Source organism: Pelodiscus sinensis, chromosome Z, assembly GCF_052426305.1.
Source record: "Pelodiscus sinensis isolate ZL-2025 chromosome Z, ASM5242630v1, whole genome shotgun sequence".
Classification (NCBI taxonomy): Eukaryota; Metazoa; Chordata; order Testudines; family Trionychidae; genus Pelodiscus; species Pelodiscus sinensis.
In genome coordinates this window covers 21,509,434-21,532,520 of record NC_143085.1, presented here as the reverse complement: position 1 = coordinate 21,532,520, position 23,087 = coordinate 21,509,434, and the positions used below count along the sequence as shown (strand labels likewise).

At 48.3% G+C, this 23,087-nt stretch overlaps 1 protein-coding gene across 1 annotated transcript; it reads right to left on the bottom strand.

The window, feature by feature from the left end:
- Positions 1–1,724: 1,724 nt before the first annotated feature.
- Positions 1,725–4,519, bottom strand: LOC149520696 (uncharacterized). The gene is made up of 2 exons (XM_089775267.1): positions 3,575–4,519; positions 1,725–3,206 (listed from the first exon to the last, which is right to left on the bottom strand). The coding sequence occupies exons 1-2, from the start codon at positions 4,260–4,262 to the stop codon at positions 2,659–2,661; spliced, it is 1,236 nt and encodes a 411-aa protein (XP_089631393.1). The 5' UTR covers positions 4,263–4,519; the 3' UTR covers positions 1,725–2,658.
- Positions 4,520–23,087: the final 18,568 nt, after the last annotated feature.

Here is a 23,087-nt window from a genome sequence, read left to right as displayed (position 1 = left end):
AATTAACTAATTCGAACTAAGTTAGTTCGAACTAGCGCTGTAGTGTAGACGTACCCTAGGTTTGTAAGCATGCCCTTGAAGAAACTCTTTTCTCTCTTCATTTGGTGGATCCCATTTCTTCCTAGCAATCCTTGTGCCCAGATCAGCATCCTATGGTCGAAGAAACCAAAGCCCTCTCTCCAACACCACCTGTGCAACCATACATTTACTTCCATGATTCGACAATCCCTACCTGGACCTTTTCCTTCAACAGGGAGGATGGATGAGAATACCACTTGGGCTTCATACTCCTTGATCCTTCCTCCCAGTACTACATAATCTATAGTGACCTGCTCAAATTCATTTTTGGCTATATCGTTAGTTCCTACACAGAGCAGCAGGAAGGGGTAGCAAACTGAAGGTTTGATCTGTCTCGGAAGACTCTCAGGCTATGTCTAGACTGCAGGCTTCTTTCGAAAGAGCCTCTTTCGAAAGCATCTTTCGAAAGAGGCTCTTTCGAAAGAGCGCGTCTAGACTACAATGCGCGGATCGAAAGATCGATCCGCTATTTCGAAAAAGAGCGTCCAGACTGCCGGACGCTCTTTCGAAATTGAAAGCCACCCGGAACTGCTTCTGCCAGGGCATGGGGGCAGCATTTCCTTCCGGGTGCTGCCTGCCTGCCCTTTGCAGAGACGCGTGGTGAGAGGGACACTCCTGAACACCCGTTGCTCTGCTCCTGCAGCTGCCTTTGCTGTCCCTTGAGGAATTTTGCAAGGCATTGCAGTGCTTGTTTGGAGTGCTCAGCTTCCTGGGACACCCCAGCAGCTTTTTTCTTTTGAGGTTTTTCTGCTTGCAGACCCTTATTTGTGGCATGGAGCCAGAGCTGCCCCTGGGCAGGCGATGGCCCCACACCACCATACTGCAGCTGTTGCTGCATCTTCGTGAGACAATCATGAGGCTCCTTCCCGAGCTGGACCCAGACCAGAGGGACGAGGGGTTCCCCCGTCCAGCAGCCACACTGCCCTTGCCTCCGAACTTTTTCGTGGACAGGCGTGTTTGGAGGTTTGACACCAGCTCTGAATGGTGGGACCGGCTCGTGATGGAGATCTGGGATGACCAAGACTGGCTACGGAACTTCCGCATGAGAAAGACCACTTTCCAGGAGCTCTGTACCTGGCTCGCCCCTGCTCTGCAACGGCAAGACACCCACCTGCGGCCCGCCATCCCCCTGGAAAAGAGGGTCGCCATTGCCCTCTGGAAGCTGGCAACCCCCGACAGCTACCGCTCCGTGGGACACCAATTTGGCGTGGGGAGATCTACTGTCGGGGCCGTCTTGATGGAGGTAAGTCATTGTCTGGGGACAGTCACAGTTTGGGGTGGGGGGAAGGGAGACTGTCAGGAAGGGCCAAGTGGAGTGGGAGTGGGAGTGGGAGGGAGCTCCTCCACTCACCCTGAATTGTGGGGGGGGGGGGTTCTGAGGAGGGGATTCCTGAGCTGTTTGAGAGGGAAGGTGGGCGGTGGGTTCTCCTCCTAAGACATAAGGCACCCCTTCTAACACTTTGTTGTCTGTCTCGTTCTGCAGGTGGTGAGGGCCATCAATTCGGAGCTGCTCAACAGGCTCATCTGTCTACCGGATCTGGACAGCGTCATGGCCGGCTTTGCTGCCCTCGGCTTCCCCAATTGCGGAGGAGCGCTCGATGGGACACACATTGCCATCCGTGCACCGCCCCATCGAGCAGCCCAATTCATCAATCAAAAGGGCTACTTTTCTATGGTCCTCCAGGCCCTGGTCGACCATCGTGGACAGTTTTCAGACATTTGTGTTGGGTGGTCAGGGCGGGCACACGATGCCCGCATCTTCAGAAACTCGTACCTGTACCGGAGGCTTCAGGCAGGAACACTTTTCCCCCATCGCCAGTTTGCGGTTGGGGATGTGCACATGCCGGTGTGCATAGTGGCCGATGCCGCCTATCCCCTGATGCCGTGGCTGATGAAGCCCTACACCGGCCACCTGGATGTGAGCAAGGAGCAGTTTAATGCTCGCCTTAACCGGGCTCGCAACCAGGTGGAATGTGCGTTTGGACGTTTAAAGGGCAGATTCCGGTGCTTGCTCACACGCCTCGACATGGGGGAGACCAACATCCCCGAGGTGGTGGCCGCGTGTTGCGTCCTCCATAACCTCGTGGAGAGGAAAGGGGAGGCCTTCCTACCAGGGTGGGGGAGAGCTGCTGATGGCCAGGAGAGGCTCTTTGCCCAGCCCCGGACAGCTGCCATCCGCCAGGCTCACCGGTCTGCAGTTGGCATCCGGGAGGCCCTCCGGGAGCAATTCTCCAGTGGAGGCCACTGAGTGCACTGAGGGGCTTCTGCCTGGGGACTGGGCCCTGGCCCCCAATAGAAGCTTCCCTCCACAACCCATCTCCTGACCCAGTTTGGACACATCACTTACACCAGGGTGTGTTTCAAAATAAAATGTTCTCTTTACTTATTTAAAATTTTGTACATATTATCCAACAATGTGGCAAAAGAACAAAAATTTTTTTCATTTTTGTTGTTGCCAAACTATATACAATAAACAAACAGTTCCTTTAACCCTTTGTGTGTGCTTAATAAGTGGGGTGATGGGGGTCATTGAAACCTGGAGGGGGGAAGGGGACTGGAAACCTGGAGGGGGGAAGGGGATCAGGTTGAACGGGGCTTGGCAGATTTCCCTTTCCTGCCTGGGCCTCGTGTTTGGGGTGCTCCCCGGCTACGGGATCGGGTGATGTACCTGTCGGTTGGCTGGCTGCTGGGGGGCTCTTGGGACGTGGAAGCCTGGGGGAGAGGAGGGCCAGGGGGAGAGAGGGGCTGGGGAGCTGGGGGGGCTGGGGGAGAGGGAGGTCCAAGGGGGGAAAGGGCTGCTGTTGTGGAAGGGGGGTTTGGTGGGGTGGGGTCATGGGGTGCTGGAGGAGCAGGACCTGGCACAGCAGCAGGCAAGCCGCTGACCTCCCTCAGGGTGGCGTACAGCACCGTGCGCTGCAGGACCAGCTCATTCATGAGCCGATCACGCCACCGGTCCTCTGCCTCCGCCCTCCGTAGCAGGATGGCATTCTGCTCCTGCACAGCCTCGACGTGCTGCCGGAGGATGTCGGCGTAGACACGCCTGTGTCTGCGGCTCCCATGTCTCTGAGGTGGAGATGGAGATGGAGGTGGGGCTGGGGTGCTGCGGCCCTCTTCCACGGCTGGTCCGGCTGTGGAGGAAAAGAAGAAGACACAATCAGTCCTATAAACTGGACTCTGTAGCACTTACAATACTAACAGGATGGTTTATTAGGGGATGAGCTTTCCAGGGCCAGACCCACTTCTTCAGATCAGAGTGACACGGCTACATTTCTATCACAATCAGTCATGTGTGCAACAGCTGTCCAAAAGGGCATGCCCTCTCCCTTGAGACAGGGGAAGCACACATTCTGAAGGTCACACTGTGTGTGTGTGTGTGTGTGTGTGTGTGACCTGGGCATCAGCCTGAGCATGACAGGTTTCCCTTGTGCATCACCCACTGTGCACCCACCCACCTACCTCCCCCCCCCCGGGTGTGACACAACCTCACTGTACTCACCTGCTGCTTCCTCTCCCGCGCCAGATGACGCCTGGGAGGCCTCAGAGGTCTGGGTCACTGGCTCCAGGGTGAGGGTTGCCGTCTCCTCGGTGTCCTCCTCCTCTGGGCCCATGTCCCCGTCTCCAGAGTGCTGTAGCTCCCGCTCTGGAGCGTCCACCACCGGGTCTGCCAGTCCGGACTGCACGAACCTTCGTGGTGTGCGTGCTTCTGCACTGCCACCCAGGATCTGGTCCAGCTCTGGGTAGTAGGGGCAGTAGTGGGGGGCTGCCCCAGACCGGGAGCTCTCCTCCCTGGCTTTGGCGTAGCCCTGCCGCAGCTCCTTCACTTTGGAGCGCACCTGGTCCTGGGTGCGGGGGTAGTGGCCCTTCTGGGCCAGGGCTTCAGCCATGCGGCCATAAATGTCGGCATTTCGCCGCCGGCTTTTGAGGGCCTGTAAGGCCTCCTCCTCTCCCCACAGCTCCAGCAGGCTCTTGATCTCTGCGCCGGACCAGGATGGTGCCCGGCGCTTGGAGCCCTTGGCTGGGTCCCCAGAAGGCTCGGAGGAAGGGCCAGGACGCTCTTGGGGCTGTGACATGCTGCAGCAAGGTCGCCGTGTGCTCTGGCTCCTTGTCTGCAACAAGTGGCTGTGAGGGTGCGCCTGTCCCTTTAAGGAATGGCTGCAGCCAGGAACCACAGACGTGCAACCCATGGCCCAGATTGTCCACCAGGGCTTGTTCCTGGAGGCCAATTCTTTCGAAAGAAAGGGCTCCCCCCGTCCAGACTCACGTTCTTTCGATGGATCTCCCTCGAAAAAGGCGTTCTTCCTCGTGAAACGAGGTTTACCGCCGTCGAAAGAAAAGCCGCGTTCTTTCGATTTAATTTCGAAAGAACGCGGCTTGAGTCTGGACGCAGGGGAAGTTCTTTCGAAAAAAGGGTACTTTTTTCGAAAGAACCCCTGAGTGTGGACACGGCCTCAGTCACATCCTGAATTCTAGCTCCTAGTAAGCAACACACTTCTCGAATTTATCTGGACAGCAGATAAATTATTCCATCCTGTATTCTTCTCTTTGAGGTGGTGGTTGTGTAGCTCCTCCTGAAACCTGGAGCACTTTTGGGTCCCCTGGGTTTGGGTGGTTGGCTCGGGTGGCATGACTCTCCCCTCATTCCCAGCTGGTCTGACTGAGGAGAATACAAAGAGGAAGAGGCGGTCAGTCATCCATGCAGACACTGTCCCTGAGACTGTGCCCTTCTCTGTGAGCAGCGACCAACAGTCCTCAGGTTAGAGGAGAGGGATGTCCCAGGAACAAGGCCATGTGTGGCCTGCACATCAGGCCCTGTCTTATAGAGGCCCTGAGGTGCCGAGGGAACCATGTTGCCTGCTTTCCACTGTCCCCACGGAGAAGCAAGTAAAGGAAGTGTCTTGCCACAGAGGGATCCCATGGGCAGCAGAGGAGCTGGGAGCAGCCTAGCCCTTCCTAGAGCCCCACACATACCTGCACCTCACAAAGCTGTCTGCGGGAATGGGTAGTACCTTGCATGTACACGCATGCCCATGTGCTATGTGTGGCACTCCTCGGTGTGTCTGGGATTGTGCGTGTGCCCTTGTGGCTAGCTTTCTTCCAGCAGTGTCTGGTGTTGGGAGGACATTCCTCTCCCAGGGCCAGACACGTGTGTGGCCTCCCCTGAGTCTGGAAGCAGGAGCCTGGGCAGGCTCAGGGGCTGCCTGCTGAGTCCATGTGGCACACACTGCTGCTGCACACGGTTCCACATGCATGGACTGCAGCATGATATCCAGGGTGAGCAGGCTGAGTAATGATCGCACCTCAGCCTCTCTGTGCCCACCTCCCCCACTCTGTGTGTGTGACAAACTGAGAGGACTCACCTGAAGATCCCTCTCCCATGTCTGTGAGGCCTGGGAAGTGTTCTTGCTCACAGCAACCCGCTCCAGGAACAGCGTCATTGTGGCCATGTCGTCGTCCTCCACCTGCCCCTGATGTACCTCATCCTCCTACATGACCTCTGGCTGCGCGATGATGGATGTTTCCAGCCCAGAGTCCATGATGACAGGTGGGGAAAGGGCTTTCTCACTGCCCAGGATCTAGTGGAGTTCAGCGAAATAGGGGCAGGTGTGGGGTCCTGCCCCGGAGTGCAAACTGCGCTCTCTGGCCCTCACATGGAAGAGATTTACTGCTATCAAAAAAAACCGTCTGTCTTTTCGATTTTTTTTTTCAAAAGAACACAATTGCGGCGTGGATGTGTAACTGAAGTTTTTTCAGAAAAATGGCCATACATACCTTGTATGTGCTGTACAAATTGGGCAATATTAGTGGAAGATTCGAAAGAGGGATTCTTCACTCACCTCCAATAGTTAAGCACATTGCAATTTATTGCAAGTTTTGTCCTGTGACAACAAATCAGTCATATCTGAATAATGAAATTTCAAAAATATCAGTCTTTATAGCTGCACAAAGTAATGGCAATTTCAATAAACTAGAAGGACACATCAAGGTCTGTAAAGCACCAGGATTGAAGGAACATTTTTAAAAAGCTCATTTTTTTCCTCCCAGCAGCTGTCTGTTTCATCAAGAAGACCAATGAAAGTGACAATGGCATACTTTTCATTGACAATGTTTTAGTCATCTTTTTTTTTAATGGAAATTAGTTTATTCTTAAAGCTAGGATTCTGGCTTATCATAAATATTGATGCCCTGAAGGGGCACATTGTTTTGATTTCATTCAGTGGAAGTAATGGACAGTGACAGACCAGGTGGTTTAAGCAGCTGCCAAATCATAGCTAGTGGCACAAGCTCCAGAGAGGACACCCAACTCCCAGACTTACTAGCTAGCAAGATCAAAGCACCATGAAGCTGAAATGTGGTCTGATCCTGCAAAGTCCTAAGCTTTCAAGTCAATAGGGTATGAGAACAATCAGTATGCACCAGGACATGTCCAGGACCTTGTAAGATCCCAATGGAGAGTCCACCTGCTAATGCTAGCCCACAATCAAAAGAGTAGCTTAGATATTGGCTCTGGTAACTGGGTTCCCATCCTCATCAGGCTGTATTTTGATCATTGGCCAGCCATACATGGCAAGTTAACGGCTATCTATATCCAGCAGCTAAGGCAGCCCTAGATGACCTGAGCTGCACCAAACTAAATCTGAATTTGTCTCTTACCAGGGGTTTCCTCTCAGGGGATATGATTCTTCCAGAGAAGAGGAAAAGCTGGAGGATACTATTGATACTATCATCCTTTTCCCTACCAAAGGGCCCCCTCTGTATGCTATCGTGGACTCCTCCCTCCATACCAAACCCAGTCTCTGGCAAAATCCTATTGCTCATCCTTCCACTATATTTATGGAACACACATTCCTTCCCTGGCATTCCAATGACCAAACTGCTTTTTCATAAATCTTTTGCTTTCTCCTCCAGTCCGTCCAAATGCTGCAACCAAGTCATGTGTCTCACCAGTGGCTTTGACCATGTCACACCCTTTGGGTATGTCTACACTACCCTCCTAGTTCGAACTAGGAGGGTAATGTATGCATACCACACTTGCAAATGAAGCCCGGGATTTGAATTTCCCGGGCTTCATTTGCATAAACCGGGCACCACCATTTTTAAATCCCGGATGGTTCGAACCCCGTGCCGCGTGTAGCCTGCTCCTCCCCCTGCTCTCCCTGCTCCCCCTCCTGCTCCCGCTCCTGTTTCCCCCACATCCCCTGTCCCTCCTGCCCCACCCTCCACAACCATTCCCCACCAACGCCCCCGGACCCGCAGTGTTGTGAGACAGGAGAGGCAGCCGGACCCCCACCCCTGAGCTTTCCTTTCCCTTTCTCCCTTCCCTCCCCTTCCAGCTCCCTCGTCCCAGGTTTCCCCCTCCGCTCTCCCACCCTTCTTCCTCCCTCCCCCTACCCCAGTTATGTTAAATAAAAAGAAGTTTTTGTTTGAAAAACAGGTGTCTTTATTTTACAGTAGGTAGGGAGGGGAAAGCGGAAGGGAGTAGGGTGGAAGAAGGCCCCAGTGGGGCATTCAGGGAGAGGTCAGTCCTCCTCCTCCACCAGGAAGCTCTCCCGCAGGGCTTCCCAGATCCGGACGGCCCCCCGCTGGGCTTCCTGGATGGCGGCAGTGTGGGGTTGAGTGTCGTGGCCATCCAAGAGGTCAGCCTCAGCCATCCAGGCTGGCAGGAAAGCCTCCCCCTTCTGCTCACACAAATTGTGCAGCACACAACATGCTTCCACCACGGGAGGGATGTTGTGCTCGGCCAGGTCCAGACGGGTGAGGAGGCATCGAAAGCGGGCTTTCAGTCACCCGAAGGCCCCCTCCACCATGATGCGGGCCCTGGTCAGCCAGGCATTGAAGGCCTGGCAGGAGGGATTGAGGTGCCCCATGTAGGGCTTCATCAGCCATGGCTGCAGTGGGTAGGCAGCATTCCCCACCAGGCACACGGGCATGTCCACGTCCCAGACCCTGATGTGGCGGTCGGGGAAGAAGGTCCCGTCCTGCAGCCTCTGGCATACGGAGGAGTTGCGGTACACCCGGGCGTCGTGTGCTTTGCCGGACCAGCCCACATTAATGTCCGTGAACTGTCCCCAGTGGTCACACACGGCCTGCAGGAGGATGGAGAAGTAATGGGACGCCTGGTGTTCCGGGGCACGGATGGGGATGTGCGTACTGTCGATGGCCCCCCCACAGTTGGGGAAGCTGAGGGCGCTGCAGCCCCGGATGACGGCGTCCGGGTCGGCGAGGCGGACCACCCTGTGGAGCAGCACCTGGTTGATGGCCTTGACCACCTGCGGAGAGAGAGACAGAAAAACTTGCCAGCTGTCTACACTGGCCGCTTGAATTTCTGCAAAAGCAGTGACTTCCTACTGTAAGAAATCAGTGCTTTTTGCGGAAATAGTATGCTGCTCCCGTTCGGGCAAAAGTTTTGCTCAAGAGGGCCAGTGTAGATAGCTCAGATTTGTTTTCTGCAAAAAAAGCTCCGATCGCGAAAATGGAGATCAAGGCTTTTTTGCACAAAAGCGCATCTACATTGGCCACGGACGCTTTCCGCAAAAAGTGCTTTTGCGGAAAAGCGTTCATGCCAATCTAGACGCTCTTTTCCGCAAATGCTTTTAACGGAAAAGTTTTCAGTCAAAAGCATTTCCAGAAAATCATGCCAGTCTAGACGTAGCCCAGAGCTGTGTCTAGACTGGCCATTTTTTCCAGAAAATCAGCCGCTTTTCTGGAAAACTTTTTTGCGGAAAAGCGCGTCTAGATTGGCACAGATGCTTTTCCACAAAAAGTGCTTTTGCGGAAAAGCGTCCGTGCCAATCTAGACGCTCTGTTCCAAAAATGCTTTTAATGGAAAACTTTTCCATTAAAAGCATTTACAGAAAATCATGCCAGTCTAGATGTAGCCTAGATGCGGTCTCACCAGAGCCGAATAAAGGGGAATAATGACAGCTCTGGATCTGCTGGCAATGCTCCTCTTAATGCAACCTAATATGCCATTAGCCTTCTTGGCTACAAGGGCACACTGTTGATTCATATCAAGCTTCTCATCCACTGTAATCCCCAGGTCCTTTTCTGCAGAACTACTACTTAGCTGGTTAGTTCCAAGCCTGTGATAATGCTTGGGATTCTTCCATCCCAAGTGCAGGACTCTGCACTTGTCCCTGTTGAACCTCATCAGATTTCTTGTGGCCCAATCCTCCAATTTATCTAAGTCACAAATTAGATTGTATGCACCTAGGGACAGGCACCATGAACAAATTTTTCTAACATGTCTGTCACCTATGTGACCAACCCCCATTTTCAAATGTCACTTCAAAACCTAAGTCACTGAAACACCAACTTGCAAATCGCTTTTGAAAATACGTACTAAATAAGTGCTTTTGAAAATTTGACCTTGCGTCTTCTTATATTCTGAGGTGTACATCACTAGGTGCTTGAAAGCAATAATTAGGAGGTAAGAACGTACAAGAAGCAATACATTTTATCTCTGACCTTTGGATTAGAATTAATCCATCACAGCACAGTCTTTGAGAACCCCACTGAGAAAATTTGCTCTATAATTAACTGACATTTGCCAAAAGAAAATAATGTATATTTCTATTAATTGAGCTCAGTGCAGAGAATTGTATTTCAATGGTATTTGATGTAAACACACTGCATTATCTTAATTAATCTTGCTTCTTTCCCCAGAACACACATCAACAAATAAACTGTTTTTATTTTCATTGCCTCAGATATGACAGGGAGTTCAAGTGTTTTGAATAGAGATGTACTGAATCTCAGGCCCATTACGATTACAAATGTCACCTCATGACTATGCCTCTTAACAATACATGCAATCCAGGCACAGTTTAAGTATGTTGTGTAAGTGGGGCTTGAAACTATATTCCACAACAAATGCCTTGGATATATGCCTCCTCCCAGAACACTGTCTCTAGTAAGTGATACCCAATAATCATTACAGAATTGTATTCCCCCATACCCAAAACCCAATCCCTTCCAAAGGGGTCCTCACAATTGTCTCCAGCAATGTTTCTAGAACAAAAGGATCCTAAGGGAACATCTTAATTTCTTTCCTCTCGCTCACAATTTTCCCATCTCTCTTATTACTTTATCCTGTATTCCAACTCCTCTTTTCTATCTTGGACACAGAGGAATTGCTATAGTGGATCTGGACAATGAGTCATCCAGCCCACAAACACTATGGCTGCATCTAGACTGGCATGATTTTCCGCAAAAGCTTTTAATGGAGAAGTTTTCTGTTAAAAGCATTTGCGGAAAAGAGAGTCTAGATTGGCATGGACGCTTTTCCGCAAAAGCGCTTTTTGCGGAAAAGCGTCTGTGCCAATCTAGACATGCTTTTCCACAAAAAGGCCCTGATCGCCGTTTTCACGATCGGGGCTTTTTTGTGGAAAACAAATCTGAGCTGTCTACACCAGCCCTTTTGTGCAAAAGTTTTGTGCAAAAGGACTTTTGCCCGAACGGGAGCAGCATAGTATTTCCGCAAGAAGCACTGATTTCAGACAGTAGGAAGTCAGTGTTCATGAGGAAATTCAAGTGGCCAGTGTAGACAGCTGGCAAGTTTTTCCGCTAAAGCAACCGCTTTTGCGGAAAAATTTGTCAGCCTAGATGCAGCCTATGTCTTAGAGGAAAATGTCAACACCTATACTGGCAAAATACACTTCCACAACCTACAGAATAGTAGTGATTTCCTAACCCCAGGAAACTAGCAGTTCATATAGGTCCCAAAGTCTGATGGTTTTTATTACAGTTATGTTTTTATTACAGTTTATTACAGTTAGTAGGATGCATTAATTTCCCCCCATTAACCACATAAATTTTCTCCCATTAACCACATCCTTACAAAAATCCATCTATGGGGGGCAAAATCAAATAAGTATCTTAGATGCTTGTATACACATGCAAGAAATATGGGGAATAAGCAGGAAGAACTTCAAGTGCTAGGACATAGTAGGACATAGTAGGTATCAGAGACTTGGTGGAATAATATACATGTTTGTAATATTGGTATAGAAGGGTAATTTGCTCAGGAAGGATAGGCAGGGGAAATAAGGAAGAGGTGTTGCCTTATATATTTAAAATGTTTTCACTTGGACCAAGATGGAGATGGAAATAGGAGACAGACTTTTTGAGAGTCTCTGGGTTAGGTTAAAAGGGGTAAAAAACAAAGGTGATGCCATGCAAGGGAGGCTAATACAGACCACATACCCAGACAGAAGAAGTGGATGTGGCTTTTTTTAAACAACTAATAAAATCATCCAAAGTGCAGGATTTGGTGGTTATGCAAGACTTGAAGTATGTCAACACATGTTGGGAACTAACACAACAGGGCACAGATTATCAAATAAGTTCTTGGACTGTATTGGAGACAATTTTTTATTTCAGAAGGTTAAGAAAGCTACCAAGTGGAGCTGTTCTAGAATTTGATTTTAACAAATAAGGAGGAACTAGTTGAAAATTTGAAAGTGGAAGTCAGCTTGGATGAAAGTGAACATGAAATCATAGAGGTCATAATGGACCACAAGCTACATATAAGTCAACAGTTTGACACTGTTGCAAAAAAAGCTAGCATGATTCTAGGATGGATTAACAGGAGTGTTGTGAGCAAAACACAAGAAGTCATTCTTCCACTCTCTTCTGCACTGATTAGGCCTCAGCTGGAGTATTGTATCCAGTTCTGGGCACCACATTTCAAGAAAGATGTGGAAAAATTGGAGACAGTCCAGAGAAGAGCAACAAAAACGACGAAACATCTAGAAAACATGAGCTACAAGGGAACACTGAAATAATTGGGGTTGTTCAGTTTAGAAAAGAGAAGACTGAGGGAATTTTATAGCAGTTTTAAAGTATCTAAATGGGTGTAACAAAGAGAAGGGAGAAAAATTGTTCTCCTTGGCCTCTGAGGATAGGACAAGAAGCAATGGGCTTAAATTGCAGCAAGGTACATTAGGAAAAACTTTCTAACTGTCAGGCTATTTAAACACTGGAATAAATTGCCTACGGAGGTTGTGGAATCTCCATCACTGTAGATATTTAAGAGCAGGTTGGATAGACATCTATTTGAGATGATCTAGACAGTGCTTGGTCCTGCCATGAGGGCAGGGGACTGGACTCAATGACCTCTCAAGGTCCCTTAGAAGATTGGCAGTCAGGACACCTGGGTCCTGTTTCAGGTTCAGCTACTTGTTTATTATGTGACCCTGGGCAATTTACTTAACCTCTCCATCTGTGTTTTCTCATCTGTAACTTACCTCACGGACCTTTTCAGTTTAAAATGAATACATAATATCACACATTATGCATCAGTTAAGGATTTTAAACTGGAAGCCTTCCCCCTCAAAATGAATCTCAGCCTGGACCATTCTACACAAGAGATCCATTTCTTGGATACCACAGTACAAATCACTAATGGAAAATTAAATACCACTTTCTACAAAAAAACCACTGACTGCTACATGTACCTACATGCCTGCAGCTTCCACCCACGACACACCATATGATCCATTGTCTATAGTCAGGCCCTTAGGTACAACCGCATCTGCTCTAATCTCACTGACAGAGACCAGAAACTTCAAGATCTCTACCAAGCATTTGTAAATATCAATTATCCACCGGGGGAAATAAAAACACAGACTGAAAGAGCCAGAAGAATACCCAGAAATCATCTACTTCAAGATAGGCCCAAGAAAACCAACAACAGAACAGCACTTATCAGCTGTAGCCCCCAACTTAAATCCCTCCAATGAACTATCAATAACCCACAACCTATACTGGAACAGGATACTATACTCTGAGAGTCTCTGGGGGACAGACCCATACTCTCCTATAGACAACCACCTAACCTCAGGAAAATCCTTACCAACAACCACAAGATATACCACATTAATACCAACCCTGGAACTTTCCCTTGCAACAAACCTTATTGCCAACTTTGTCCATGTATTTACTCTGGTGACACCATCACTGGACCTTTAAACTGTTTAATACTCAGCCTCAATAATTTACTTGAAAACCCTTAGAAAATTCAAGCTTTACTTGTGGGATTATGCGCTAAAATTCCAAGATAAATACACAGCGGTTTTTATACAGAAATAGAGTTGGAACTCCTGCTTTACATACAAAGGAAAACCAACCTTTACTGTGGTGTCCTTATTAACCATCCAAAATGTATTGTGTACTAACCATCCAAAATGTATTGTGTACATGAAATTGTTTGGTGAAAGATGCAAATAAGCATATTGTTTAGTGTGCTAACATTTACAAAAGTGACATTCAGGCCTCATTCCTTCACACATATTGTTCTTTCTCATCAAGCATGTTGTGAAAACGGAGCTCTCTAAAAAATACCACTGCATCATACTATAGTCCCCCTATTGGATCGGGGTGAAAAACATGGCAAAGAGTCATGTATTCCCCTTTTGTTAAATTCCACATTCCCAGTCACATCTTTTAGTGGCAGCTGAGCAAATGTCACATCAATACAGAAAGTTGAAAGAAATTCTGGAAAATTTTGATGACAGTAGAAAAAAATGAGAATGATACACACAGGCCCCCAAAATACACACAAAACCAAATTCAATTAGTTTTATTTTTCTTATGAAGTATTTAAAGTAGAAGATATTTCAAGCTGCCCATTAAATTGGAATAAAATTTCCTTCCAGTAATTTGCCTTAATCAGCCCCCACTCACTCTGTGCTTTTATGGTTTTGCCCTTTTAGGAACTGCACAGAGTTCCATTGAAAGCAGCAGTTTCAATAGAATGAGGCTATTTATTTACAGTAATTCCCCACCTTATCTTCATGTGATTTTATAACTATCACTGTTTCATTCTATATTCCCTTTTTGAAAAACTAAGTTGTAACAAACAACCCATCTCACGCTGCCCTGCTGAATAAGCCAGTGATTAGATTGAAAGTCTTCAAAGTTATATTAGTAGGATTTAAAAGTTAATGGGAATTATGCTTGAACAAGGGAGATACAACTCTTTTATTACAAAGAGTTCTATCCACTTTGTAGTTCAATGGGGTTTGATTGTATATTGTATTGATTATAGGCTGAACATTTTTTTCTAATCCAGTGTTCTTACTAGATGATGAATCTCATTTTCTGGGTGAAGAAGAATCACCACAAATATCATGACAATAATTGTTCTTATAAGAATTTTTTTTTTAGTTAGGGTATATCTATACTTGCTCCCTAGTTCGAGCTAGGGAAGCAAATGTAGGCGACCGAAATTGCTAATGAAGGGGGGATTTAAATATCCCACGCTTCATTAGCATGATCTCGCCAGCATGTTACGCCACTCAACAGCTGATTCGAACCAAGAAGTGCGTTCACTTCCTGGTTCAAATCAGCTGTTGAGTGGAATAACACATGGGCGAGATTATGCTAATGAAGCGTGTGATATTTAAATCCCCGTTTTATTAGCAATTTTGGTCACCTATATTTGCATCCCTAGCTCAAACTAGGGAGCAAGTGTAGACATACCCTTATAGACTAACACAGCTACCCCTCTGAAACTTTTGTTTTTATAAGTTTAGTTAGATTTTGGGGTCCTAAGGAGATTTAGAGAAGCAATGAACTTTTGGATGGTGACCTAAACTGATTATTTTGCAGTTTACTGGTCACCTATAGTTACAAGAGTAAAAATCTGCAAACCAAATAAAGGAATGGATACCAAGAATTCCATCCTGAGTATTATCTTCCCAACACTGCCACTAACTTGCACTTAGGCCAAGATTTTCAGAAGTGATTCATGATTCTAGTGTTTAATGTAAAAGGAGGCTGGTTTTCACAATGTGCTGAGCATCAACACTCTAAACCAGCAGTTTGCAACCTGTGGGGTCGCAGCGCTTGGATCCAGCCAGTTGCTTTTCCTGGCTTCTCGGCTTGGCGTCCGACATACATGTGGCAGGGGCAGCGGGAGTGGCAGGATAGAGGCTGCAGCCCATCAATTAAAGGGGCTGCTTCCTTTTTTTTTTTTTTTTTTTTTTTTTGCTCCACTGAATTTGGTGGCTCCCATGGGGGTTGTGAATGAAAAAAATGTTGTGTACCACTGCTCTAAACCACCAGGATCCTTTTAGTGTACTCAGTTTGGGCAACCAAAAATGGAGTTACCGGAAAATCACTAATCAAACTACAAAAGAAAAAATCTAGGACCATTTCTGTCTCCATTTCCCCCTTTTGTAAGGTGAAAGAGAAAAGAAAGGTCACTCACCTTGTGTAGTAACTGGTGTTCTCTGAGATGGGTGTCCCTATGGGCACTGCATTGTAGGTGTTTCAGCACCCCTGTGCTTCTAATCAGAACTTTTTGGCAGCAGGTACCAGTGCTCGCTCTCGATGCAGTGAATGTGCTGACGCATGTACACACTGTACAGATGTACACTCAATTGTCACCTCAGTTCCTTCTCTACTGGGGAGAGATGTTAAAGTTCCAAAGCAGAGGGAGGGAGGATGAGTCATGGAGTACTCACAAGGACACCCATCTCAAAGAACACAAGTTACTGCACAAGGTGAATAACATCTCTTTTCTTCTTTGAGGAATGTCCTGTGGGCACTCCACTGTATGAAGGAGGGAGTTCAGATCTCATCAATGGACCGCTAAGAGGAATGCCAAGAGGACGGCTGTCCCAAAGGAGGTACACTGTGCATGGTAAGTATTTAATGCATAATGTTTTGTGAAGGTATGTGTGGAGGCCCATGTTGCTGCCCTGCATATGTACCTAATGGGCACATTATGCAAGAAGGCCATTAACATGGCCATTGCTCTCATGGAATGTGCCTTTATTGATATAAGCAATGAGACTTTGTTGATGCGATAGCACTCGCAAATGCAGTTCATAATCCATTTGGAGAGTGTCTGCTTGGATATCACTTGTCCTTTAGAGTGGCCTGCTACTTATACAAACAGCTTGTGTGATTGTGTAGGTAAAAGGCAGGGAGTGGAGCCTTGCTGCACTGGCATCCAGATGAGGCTTCTGATGGAAGATGGGTAAATATATGAGCTCATTGAGATGGAAACATGAGACTATCTTGGGAAGAAATTTCAGATGTGGTCTTAGTACGACCATGTCTTTGTAGAATGTCATAAACAGTGGGTCGGCCATGAGAGTGGCTTATTCGCTGATCCTTCTGGCCATCATAATTGCTATTAGAAATGCTACCGTCATGGAAAGGTATGCTAAGGAGCAGTAGCCATGGATTTAAAAGGAAAACTAGTTAATGTATTCAGGATAAGGTGAGAACCCAAGATGGGATTATTGGTTTTATTGGAGGAAAGGTGTTGTTAAGTCCTTTCATGATTTTTTTGCTGGATAGGCGAGAGAAAAGAGTTTGTCCATCCACCATGTCTTGCTCACTAGAGATGGCAACAAGATGTACCTTAATAGATGTGTTAGACAAGTTTTGTGTTTTAAGTGCAAGGAGATGCTCTAAGCCATTGTGAGCTGTGTTGACTGCAGCTGTAGTGCTCCAAATATAGCACATTGGGAAAAATGCTGCCATGTGTACCGGTAGGTTTTCCTTGTACTCTGTTTGTGGCAATTTAGGATTGTAATGGTCCGGGTCAGCAGGAGGACACTGAATCGCTATACTGGCCTTGCTAAATAGCAATTCCCGGTTCCCTGGACCTAGCTCCGGGCAAGGTTCCACACCAGTCATGGCCTCAGGTTGCAGGCTAGGCCACATTTTCCAGAGTCCATGCCCTTGGTCCAGATAGGGCAAAACACAAACAGCCTCAGGATTCAGTAGCCGAGGCCCTGGTTCAAGGCAGGACAGTGAACAAGCAAACAGTGAAAGTATGTTTACACTACAGCGTTATTTCAAAATATCTTATTTTAGAAATAACGCGTCTACACACAAAATGCATTTCGAAATAGCTTTTTCCTATTTCGAAATACTGTGTCCACACTGAGTAGATACTGATTCAGATTTAAGGCCAGCCGGAATCAGGTTAGGGTTAGGGCATCAGGTAAGGAGTATCTTTGTGTGGCTGTTGTCTGAGGCTATCTGAGGCCTGTGCTTAAAGGGACACCCCTCGTCCCCAAGCAGCTGGTTCTCAGGTGTCCCTGCTTGCTTGCCTGCCTCATTGTGGGACACCAAAGCATTTGTTTCCATATCCATGGAGTACCATAACAGATATACAGAAAATATGCTAAGTAATTGAAATGCCTCATTAACCAATCAAACTCTCAGTCTCAAAATCAAATTTAGAATAGCGTGGGGTCTTGATCTAAAGTTCAATTGACCAGGTTCTGTGCCTCTTGCAAAATACACCACTATCATACACCAGGCCAGGTCTTGGCACCACTGAGGGTGTCAGCTCAGGACGAATTGCTTAAAACCAGGGCTACTTACCACCGTCAGCTGGGGTCCTTTCCCAGGCACCCCTCAAATTACACTGAGCACTTCAGCTGCCTCCCCGGTCAGCCGGAAGCCTCACCAGCAAAACCCCTTAGACACTCCAGCATCCCACCGCTGCCACCATGTCATGGCTCCTTCCCCACTCTGGCATGATAAATGCTGAAGTGGGGGCCAGCAAGTGTACCCCAAAGCCTTATCTACCAGGCTTGGGTATAAAAATTCCCCCAAAATCTTAAAAACCTAGATCTTGGGAATAAAACTTCCGCTGCCACCACCCAAATGTTGATAAAGAAATCAGGGGAAAGATCATTTGGGAAATCTTACCCCTAAAATAAAAATAAAGGCACACAATTAACCAAGACTCCTGGCTCCTTCCCCACTCTGGCATGATAAATGCAGAAGTGGGGGCCAGCAAGTGTACCCCAAAGCCTTATCTACCAGGCTTTGGTATCAACTCCCCCCAAAATCTTAAAAACCTAGATTTTGGGAATAAAACTTCCGCTGCCACCACCCAAATGTTGATAAAGAAATCAGGGGAAAGATCATTTGGGAAATCTTACCCCTAAAATAAAAATCAAGGCACACAATTAACCAATGCCAGGTTAATAAAAAGAAAAGAAAGAACTTTTATTATTACAACAATATTCCTGTTGCAACCATAATGACTAGATAGGGAGGTAACAAAATATATGCATGGAGAACCTCCATGGGCCTAGAACTTAGTACAAAGAAAAGCCAAAACATCTTTTAAACAGTGCCAGATCTCAGATCCCATACTCAACCCTTAAAACAATAAAACCTAACGAAACTACCTAAACTTTACCCTACTTACAGAAAATGAAGAATGGTGTCTTGGAGAGAGAGAGAGAGATGCTTGTCCCTCTCTGTAGCTGCAGAGAACTCTCTCAGAGACACAATAGGACAAAGGAAAAAACCCAAATTCCATTGTTCCAGGTTGAAAGTCCCACCTACATTCCTACTGGACACTCCACCTGGCTAGGTGTAGTTAACCCCTTAATCCCCAGGCTGCTGGCTAACCCTCATAATCATGACAGTTGGTTCTCAGGTGTCCCTGCTTGCTTGCCTGCCTCACTGTGGGACACCAAAGCATTTGTGTCTCAGAGTGCCTTGGTTGCCCTCACTTGGGACACCTTAAGACTCTGCAACATGGAGCCGGAGCTTCCCCTGGGCACTCTGGTGCTTCTCATGGACGAGTTGCTATCAGCCTAGCTGCACTTGCTGCAGGCTGCCATCCGGGAGGTCCATCAGGGGGCTGTCACTATCCAGGAGGCCCTGTGGGAGAGTGTCCATCCTGAGGAGCACTCAGAACCTCCCTGGTCTGCCCTCCGGGGGCTTGTAACTCATTCCTCCCTCATGTCCTTCCACATACCCATCCCTAGCCCCCCTTCCTAATGTCAAATAAAATACATGTATTTTCAAAAATATTAACTCTCTTTATTTAACAAAACTGGGGTGGGGGGATGAAACTATGGGGAGACTGGGGAAAGGAGGTGGGAGAGAGGAAGAGAGAGAGTGGAAGAGGGGAGGGGGAAAACTTGGAGGAGGGAGCTGGAAGGGGAAAACACCAGGGTCTGCAGATGGGCACAGATGGCATGACCCTGGGCAAGCAGCTCCCGCTGGAACTCCCATTCGTCCTGCACCCATTGCTCCATAAAGCGGTGCAGGGCTCGCAGGGCCCCCAGCTGCTGCTCTCAGTAACCCTGCAGTGTTGCTGTGGACCTGCTGAACCCTCAGGTGCAGGAGGATGTCCCATGTGGGATGGTGCACCCTGCACGTGCAGCTGATGTGGCTGTGGAGACAGAAGAGAAGTAGTCATTTCTCCCTGGGGACACAGTGAATGAAGCCCAGCCCCCCACTCCCTCCCCGCGAGGTGAAGACGACCGTGCCCTGCACCATCAGAGCTGCTGTGCTTGCACAGAGGCCATGGTTGGAATGTCTGGCTATCCCTGGGAGTGGGAGATGCCCTGGGACTGCACCCATGCACTTGTGCTGTGTATAGTGCAGCCAAGGTGGGAGGGAGATGTCCCATGACTCTGTGTAGAGGGAGCTTGTGAAGGGAGGGTGTCCTACTGTTTCCTGCCCTGGGGTCAGGAGCATGTCAGGTCTCTTCACACAAGCATGAGGCTATCAGGCCACAGCCCCTGTGTGGCAGGCAGCTGGAGCCATCTCCTCAGGGGTGGCATGGCATCTGCTCGCACGTGCACAGGTTGCTGCGTGATCCATGGTAAGCAAGGCCCACACGCACAGTCCCTGGTCTCCCTCCCAAATCTCCCTCCCCTCCCGGAAAGGGCACTTACATGGTGTGGCTTCTCCGGATGACCCTGGTGACTCTGCTGCTGGGACAGCTCGGGGGTCCAACCAGCATGGCACCCTCTGTGATAGCTTCTCCTCTGGGCCCTGTTCAGGGCCCTCTGCTCCCAGCTCACTGCCTCCTGGGCTGGCACAGACCACCCCACCCCTCACAATGCGGTCCAGGGCCTCAAAATAGGGGCAGGTGTGTGCACCTGTTGTGGAGCTGCCCCGTGTGGTCCTGGTATATCCCTGCCTCAATCCTTTAATTTTCATGCGCACCTGTTCTTGGGTGTGCATGTGGCCTTTAGTGGCCATAGTGGCAGCTATGCAGCTGTAGATGGCAGTGTTCCTCTGTCTAGTGTGGAGATCATGGACAGTGGAGGCCTCCCCTCAAACCTTAATGAGGTCCATGATCTCTGCACTAGTCCAGGATGGCGCCCACCTTTTCTGACCCATGGCTGGCTCTTGGGAGCTGGGAGACTGGGCGGTGGAGGGCTGGCTGGATTTGGCTGCCCAGCTCATCTTGGGGCCCCTGTGTCAGGGTCAGTGACTGCTGGCTCTGTGCTTGCAGGCCTGTAGCTGGCACATACAGTGTGGCCAGACTCTACCCCTTTAAGGGCTCTGGGGCTGGGGGAGAGGAGAGGAGTTTTCCTGGTTTGGCCCAGAATGGCCACCGGGGCTCCCTGGGAAGGGCTAGAGGCCCCCTATTTCAAAATAAGCGTCTATAGGGCACTTATTTTGAATTAGCTATTTCAAAATTGGCATTATTCCTTATAGAATGAGGTTTAATTAATTTGAATTAAGTGCCCCACTATTTCAATTTATTTCGAAATAGCGGTTTGCCTGTATAGACGCTATTAAAGATAGCTATTAAAAAGACAGCTGTTATTTTGAATTAACTTTGATGTGTGGACATACCCTTACAGAATTCTGGAGCCCAGACCCTAGTTCAGAGTGGGGCAACCAATAAATAAATAGCTATAGATTTCTGGAGCCCAGGCCTTGGTTCAGGACAGGGCAGCAAACAAAATAAGCAGTTAATGGTTCAGGCCAGGCTACCAGCTGAGCAGCAGCTGAAGGCTACAACCAAATCAGGACATTGCACTAAAGAAGCAGTTCAAACAGTTTAATGCTCAGACGTGTCTGCATGCTGAGCAGTGGTCGGGTCTCCTTACTCTGGCTGAGAGCCAACAAATGCAGGGCTTTTTCTCCCTACGAAGGGAATCTTCCACCGTGGGTGGAGGTGTGGCAGAGGGGATGCAGGCCCACCTGCTGTACTGTGTCCTAGCCGAGGGCCCTAACAGTGGTAGCACAAGCTGCCACTGAATCAGTGGGGATCCTGCCCACCACACACTGACCAGGCCTCAACACACTGCCTAACCGACCTCTATTTCATCAGCCAGGTCAGTGTTGGCTTTCCCTGGGCCACTTCCTAGTTCCCCCTCTGAGCCTACCTGGCATGCTTGCTGAGTCTTGGGGTCCTCTGCAGGTGACAGCGCTGGCAGGATGTCCATGGGCTCAGGGTCTGGGTGACTCACTGGTCCCTGCAGTGCAGCCTAGTCTAGTCTCTGGGGACTGGTATGGACTCTGGCCATCTCAGCCTGTCTTTGGAGCCTGGTAGTGGTCAGGGTGGCTTTGGCCCATCTCCAGGGTTGGGCAGTGGTCCTGGGGCCCAACCCAGTCATCCCTCATATGGCGCGGTAGCTGTGCCTCACTTCTGGGAAGGCTGGGGAGAGTATCTGGCCTGCTCATATGCTGGGCTCTAACTGAGTTCTCAGCACCTTCCACTTTCTGAGCATGGGGCTGGCCAGCTCTGGCCCTGCCTACCATAGGGTCTTATGGACTGACTCACTACAAAGATTATGTTTTGTATTTCTTCTGTGTAGGTGAAGAGTTGCACTGTTAACCACAAAGGAACCATGCAATCAATTAAAGCTTGTGAGTCTTTGGATGCAGAAACTGGCCCTGGTCCAAGTATACTATGTTTGGCCATGAAGAAAGTGGAATCGAAGGAGCAACTGACATCTGCAACAAGTAAAGGAACCATGTCTGTCTGGGCCATGCAGGTGCTATCATGATCACCTTCACCTGATCATGCTTTATCTTGTAAATTACCTACCCCATGAGGGAAAGGGGTGGAAAGGCATACAATAGGCTGTGAGGCCAGTCGGCTGGTCATGGCATTACCCATGAAGTTCCTGCCCAAGCCCACCCTGGAGTAGTACTTGGGGCATTTGGGTTGAGTGATATGGCAAATAAGTCTATTTCCACAAAGCTCCACCCGTGGAAGATGAAATTCAGGGCTTGATGGTATATCTACCACTCATGCTTCTGGTGAAAATAGTGACCAAGGTGGCATTTTGTTCCATGGATATGTCTATTTGATTAAGTATGCACCATGTACATAGGGCAACCATTTTGTTGCACAGCTGATGTGACCTAGCTCTACCCTTTGGTTTATGTTGAACATTCAGGTCCTGTTGTCTATATATACCCTGACTGTCTTGCCCTGAATTAGAGGGAGAAAGTGTTCGCACACCGTTCTTACAGCTTTTAACTTGTGTATATTCATGTGCATCCTCAACTCCTTGGGAGACCATCTTCCCTTGATAGTGTGATCCTGTATATGGGCTCCCCAACCTTCTAGTAAAGCGTTGTTGATGACGTGGATTGATGGAATTGGCCAGTGGAAAGAAATCCCCGAGCAGAGGTTGTTGTGTTGAAGCCATCAGAACAAGGACTCTCTGTTCTTGGTTGTAGGGATGAGGATTTTGTGCAATGAGTACTGGTGTGAATGGAAGCAAGTGTGCAACCAAGCCTGAAGAGTTCTCATGTGTGACCTTGCATGAGAAACTATGTAAATCATTGCCGCCATGGGATGTAGTAACTGTAGGCATTATTTGACTAACAGGGCAAGTATGTGGAATCTTGGAAGAGGTAGCCACTCTTGTGCCCATATGCAATCAAGTGTGGTCCCGACGAACACGAGTTCTTGCAGTGGGGTCAAGTTGGACTTCTGTGCATTTATTTTTAGCCTCACCTCTGTAAAAAGTCTGACTGTGGTCTCTGTGGATTGTTTGGCCAGCTGTTCCGTTGGAGTTAATATCAGGCAATCATCCAAGTAAGGGAAGATTCCTATGCCTGATTTTCTTAGGTGTGCTACTGCCATGGCCAGAATTTTGGAGAAGGCCCTAGGAGCCACTGAGAGGCCAAATGAGAGCACTTAGTACTGCTAGTGTTGATTGTTTAGCATGAATCTGAGGAATTTCTTGTGAGATGATCTTATTGCAATATGAAAATATGCATCTTGATGGTCGAGGGACAACATCCAGTTTCCTTTT